General features: G+C 44.0%; 1 protein-coding gene across 1 annotated transcript in view; it reads right to left on the reverse strand.

Annotated features, from left to right (window-relative positions):
• Positions 1 to 5,240, reverse strand: part of gbe1b (glucan (1,4-alpha-), branching enzyme 1b) — a 72,635-nt gene extending 67,395 nt beyond the window's left edge. Inside the window, exon 1 of the mRNA XM_076735927.1 lies at positions 5,053 to 5,240. Within this exon, the coding sequence (XP_076592042.1) occupies positions 5,053 to 5,150 (98 nt within the window). The 5' untranslated portion in view covers positions 5,151 to 5,240. The remainder of the gene's footprint in view (positions 1 to 5,052) is intronic.
• Positions 5,241 to 6,013: the final 773 nt, after the last annotated feature.

The following is a 6,013-nucleotide window of genomic DNA, read 5'->3' on the forward strand; positions in this document are numbered from 1 at the left end:
TTACACGAGCCAAACAAATAAAAGAACAACAAAAACACTGATCTTTTCCAGCAGGAAAATAATTGATTGCTGCCATCTCCTCTGAAAGATTTGGGCTGTGGTTTAAAAGCAAAATGTGTAAAATCTTTATTTTTTTCAATTCCCATCTTTACAAAGATTCGTAAGTATTAAGCATTCATTTGGTGCTCATTGCTCTCTGTCCCAGCGCCTTGTTTGATGATACCACTAGAGGTCACCAAAGTCAGAAATTTGAAAATCTGACACTTTGCTTCAAGATTAAAATTAGATAATATTTTTAAAGTGTCGACACTGAATTTTAATGTGAAAATCAATGGTTTGTGACACCATACTGCATTCAACTGCTCTCAGCCAAAATAATAAGCTACAACGTGCTGAAATGCTGCACAGACAACAGGCCAACTGCACTGATGGATGATAATCAGCTGTGGCTACGAGCTACTCCTAGTACATATACATGGTCACGTGATCTGTTTTAATATAAAAATGCTGATTATAGCATCTTTATGAAATACTCAACATTAAAAGATCTGTTCTAAATCTGACACATGCCTGATGTTTATGATTAGCACTGCTGCTCATTGTCAGGTAGGACACGACGGAAGACGCTACTGATCCCTGCAGCCAGAAATTACAAAAGAGTTTTGTCCTGTCCTCTATTCGGTGGTAATAGAGCAGCAGGAGATTATAGATGTGAGTTACAGATTACAGTCCCAGCTCTCTTATCTCTTGGTTAGGGTAACTGTTCTTTATCTCCAAAGCTACTGGAGAAAATATCGTATGACACAACTGAGATATTACTCTTACAGATATTACTGCACACAGCAACATAAGTGACAGGCATGAAGCACCTGCTCCATCACTGGATCCTTCCCTGAAGGACAAATTTCTATTTTCTACATTAAGTCAACCCAATATTCCTCCGAATTTATAATTGTGTTTTTTTATTCTTTGTCCAAAAGTCACAAGTTGAGGCTCAGACTAAGAAGACGCTGAGAGTGTCACCTGTGGAGAAAGCACTCCGAAAAGAGAAGACCAAGGCGCAGAAGGCCAGACAGAAAGTTAATGCTCTCTTGAAAATCAAAGCCAGAGTTCAGGAGGTGCTGAAGAAGGTGTGTTGGTAAAGATCTCATCGATGGGAAAGCTGGGGCCTACAGGGTGCTCAAGACAGCAGAACAGCTGGGGTCACTCAGAGAAATGAGGCTCAGGAACAGCTGGAGAAACTTGACTTCAGCTCTGATGCACTGTGAGGAGAAGCAGGAGATCAATCCTCTTGCAGAAACAGGAGGAGAAGATCCCCCTCACCACCACCACCAGGGACCACTGTGGGGGTCAAATAAACCCTGCAGGACACAGACCGGGAGCGGACAAAGAGGCAGAGCAACGTGACGTCCAGGCTGGATGATCTGGAGGTGAAAAGCCCAAGAAGAAAAGTTGGCTCCAGCAATGGGAGACCAGCGGTCCTGCTTCACCCACAGCGCTCTGCAGCAGGGGGACGTCTCTTTGACTTGTCTTCCAGAGGTTTGGTCTCATTTACGTTATGCATTGAGTTTTTTTGGTGAGTTTTCTGATGGCTGGGTTGAGAACCTTTACTTGACAGATGTATATGAAACTAGCAAACAAAAACCCGAAGAATTCCTGCACTGCACATAAACTGTACCATGTATAGGACACTATGATCACAATCCACGTTTTTAAATTCTCCCCACAGAGCAGCTGAACTCTGTAACCTCTTCAAATGCTCACTGTTAGACAATCGGGCATCTAAATTTAGAGTGAGTGTTCAGGTCTGTTGCTTTGTGTATGAGTGATGGTGACAGCTGAAGCACAGATGTGGCAGGACAGTCCCCAACTGCCTGCAGACTCATAAAAAGCTTTTCTCCCCGATTGTTGATCTGATCAAGCTGATGGTGAAATAAAGCTACATTTAAAGATGGCGGATAAAGCATTGACTAATTATAATACAACAGGTAACGATCCAGTCATTCTAATCATTCCTATTGACCAAGGAAGTACAACTTGTCTTTTTTCCACTTGTCTTTCATTCATGTATTCCAGCTCGTTACTTTTCAGTCAGAGCACATGCTTGGGTAGCCATCACTTCAAAGTCAATAATCAGTTTTGCTTTAAATATATTGCATCACCATCACAAGCTTAAGACTCAGACTTATTGCTGTATTTTCACTTTGAAATGAGTTGTGATGACATACTCAAATCTCTGCAAAAACTCTTTGCCATAATAAGTAGCAGTCCCAGCGCTCCCTACTTTCATTTGGTCCAATTTAGGAGATTCATGGTGCCACGAGCTGCAAAATCCTAGCAGCACTTCCTGCAGACTTGCGCAACAGGAAGGGTAAATAATGAAGCATGTCAACAGAGCAGTGCTCACTGGGGCTGTAACCTGCATGCAGCATCAACGGCTGTTTTCACCATCAATCTGAAACTAGCATCCTGATAAAATAAAATAAGAGCAGCCTGCAACCACGGAATAACTAATTAGAATGGGAGGCTCGCAAAATCTGCTGGAATCATTTTAACCGTCGGTGCATAGCGGCTGTATGTGGTGTGAACCAAAGTTCAGCAAACCTGAGCAGCCTTGAGCCATGACACCGTGGTGAAATCTAAAGAATCAGTCAGCGCGGTCATAGGTCTCTTTCTGATAAGCCATCTGAATTCTTAGCACTGTGCAGCTCAGCGAGCCCTCAGCGGACTCTGCGGGACATCACAGCCTGAGAACGCTCTTGATTTCTATGCTGGTGTTCCTGGTGTGGTGTTTGGACTCTGGGCCTCACAACACCAGGGGCTTATCCAGAATTAACCTTCAAACAGCAGCGGTGCTATATGTAAAATAATTTATGTGCAACTTTCATCAGTGAGACAGGTGTTTGAGACTCGGGTAGGGCTTGTTGAAGCCTAACAATCCCAAGCTGTGTCTGAGATGGAACTGACACGCTCATCTCTCAGCGAGGCTCGAGCCCTGTTCACATGCTTCAAATACAAAGCAGGTGGTCCCTTGCCTGCCACATTAGAGACATGATCTGACACAGTAATGACAATGGATTAAACTATACAGTCTCTAAGCAGAGTTTTTAAGGCCTAGTTTTGGAATTGACCCAGTGGTGAGCAGACAGCGTAGCAATGTGAGTCGTAGATCATTATCACTGTCTGCTTGTAAGTAAAAAAACATTCCACTCATCTCTTTTAAACAGAAATCCAGCAGGTAAGGCTAATTTGACATGAGGTGGGGAATTGAGCTAAAGAATTATGCTGCCATTTTGTGAGCCAGATGCCCTTCCATCCAGAAATGAGCCGACAGGACTCAAAGAAAAAAAAATATCTTTTTTCTTATGAAGTCAGCATTGCATTTTTATTATTTAACAGTTTGCTGCTACTCGGTCATTATGCAATTTCAGTCCACTCTGTTTATCAGGTTAAAACCCAGAACTCACAGCAGTTACAAAGGCACAAGAGCCAAAAATGAATTACCATAAAAAGAAGCAAAACGAAACGTGAGACCGCACAGGGTATTGATTTACAGAGAGCGTCTATTTACTTTTGGAGATTAGTCCAGACACAAGGTCAATGTATTTATCAGTGAAGGACAGGTCCTCCTCTGGTCTCTGCAAGGTGCTGCGCTCATTGAAAACACAGGTTTGTTCCAGTGCTCACCGTAAGCTCAAACTCATACCATTTCCTGCAAATATTCACTAATCAGCAAACACGATGTTCGTGAACTTCACGCTCAGGTCATTAAACTTGATTCTATTAAATGGTTTTGTATGTTTTCGCTCTCCTGGGTGCACGTATTCAAATGTTATCCTGGCATGTGAATATCTGAATATACAACGCTCTCACACTCAGGTTACAAGGATCTAGGACCACTTGCCAAAAATGCAAAGCACAAATCTGAGTGTATAAATCTTAAAAAAGCGGATCCTGTTTCATCTAATGAGCACAGCTACTATATTATTTATCTGAATTTATCTATCCTGATTTGTGCATTTCTGCCATAAATATATGCCTGAATTAAGAATATGCATATTCCAGTCTGGCCATAATATACTGGAATCTACTCGTATGATGTGATACCATCAAACCAACTTTGGCAACTGCAGAAAAAAAACGTGATTGGAATTTGTGGTGGACATAATCCCAGATTAATAAACGCACCAGCCCACACACACTTGCACCACACACATACAAAGTCAGCTACTTTACACATCCATCCCAATAATTAATTTGTATGGAAGCCAAATGGAGGCTGAGGGGGAAAACCATGCAACACGTGAGTACAGCGTAAAGTCAATGAATGCCTGAGAGGTTATTTGTATTGCAGAGCCGTTCACACTGCAAAAACCAAACCCAGATACTGTGGCTGGAGAATGCGCTCTGAGTGGGAAGCTGGACTGTAATCCAATTTTAAAAAACGCAGTTTAGGATAACTGATGCCTCGATAAGAACGAGACAATGGAAATGAAAAGTCAGTGCAAACAGAGCACACACGGAGGCCTGCAGAGAGTAAAAGCTGTTGTGATGCTGGCCCTCACTGATGCACCGGCTTCAGCTGCCTGCGGAGCACACGCGAGCGGCAGCCCGAAGCGCCGCCTCACGACGCAGCGTGGACGTCACCTGAAACGCGTCCTCCTCAACTGTCAGAGGAAGTTGACAGACGGCTTGCTTTCTTCAGCAACTCGTCACCTAACGTTGAAAGACTTCCTGGTGGCGGAGCATTAATTTTGCATCAGATGAACGTCTTCTAAACGCCTATTATTCCGCAGATCGGGAAAGAGGCGAACAGAAAGCTGTCGCGCATGAGAAGGAAGCGCAGCCCTGTGCGACCGCCCCTCATTCAAAATGTCAAACCTGTACACACAAGGTGACTCCCTGATGTGTTGCAAGCATCGCTTTATATCTGTTAGTTGTGTGTTTTTTATTTCAAGACACGAACGCCAGCCTACACGTGGCTTCCGTTCGCCGGGGGCTGATTTTGGCGACACGCTGTGCACAAAAACCGCCGTTTAAACCGTGTTTTACCTCCTCTTGAAGTCCTTCTCGTAGGCTTTCAGATAGGGATCCATTTGGAGAAGGCAGCTGAACTCGGGAACTGTAACATTATCCTCTGAGTCTGCCATGGTTTCTGCAGACGAAACCAATCGAGCACCGATTGCTGCTGTCAGGACGCACTGACTGTGTCAGGAACAGAGGACAGGCATGCACCGTGTGCCAGCTTTTACTGTCCGGAGACAACAAATAGTAAGGCGTCTCTCTGCCAAGTCCGTCCCATTGCAACGTGCTGTGTTTCCTGCAAGTCAGATAGTGCTGCTGTGATAGGCTACAGTGTAACTTTAAGATGACAGCGGAGGAAGCATCTGGCGCGTCAGAGGAAGATGACTCGGATTTGTGTGCAGATGTGCAGCTTTGTGGGCTGTGGGTCTGCTTCACTTCTGTCAAGGAATTCCACCTGTTAAAAAATCACAGCAATGCACAGGTGATATGTGCGGTATGCAATAGCTGAATTTAATTCTGGCAGAGAGTAAAGAGTCTGCCTCTTTGGTTAACACAGCCTGTCACAGAGTGGCCATATGATTGTTGATTTGTAAGGATTTTAGAAACCTTTGACCTTTATTTTAGCAACACTGTCAGGTCAAACTAACATGTATGATGTAGCAGCAACTACTGGCTGCAGGCGCTCCTGGATGGTTCTTTATTATTTTGACCAGATGATCTTTTGTGTAAAAGCAGGTCCCGGCCAGCGTCTTGCCCCATGACATTACCTTGAGAATTATTGGCTGCAGTTTTGTGAAATTTGGCACAAATATTCATGCAAAAGTTTTGCTGGATGCTCAGCCCCCTTTCGGGTGCACAAGTAGGCTGTATTGAACTGTTTCTTTGTGAAAGTGGCTGACTGCATTTATTCTCCGCAGAGGACAATCCCCTCTCATTTTGGACACCTCGTGAGTCTTTCACCTTGGAGCCATAATGCCAGCTTTGTGCA

Source organism: Chaetodon auriga, chromosome 7 (genome assembly GCF_051107435.1).
Source record: "Chaetodon auriga isolate fChaAug3 chromosome 7, fChaAug3.hap1, whole genome shotgun sequence".
NCBI lineage: Eukaryota > Metazoa > Chordata > Actinopteri > Chaetodontiformes > Chaetodontidae > Chaetodon > Chaetodon auriga.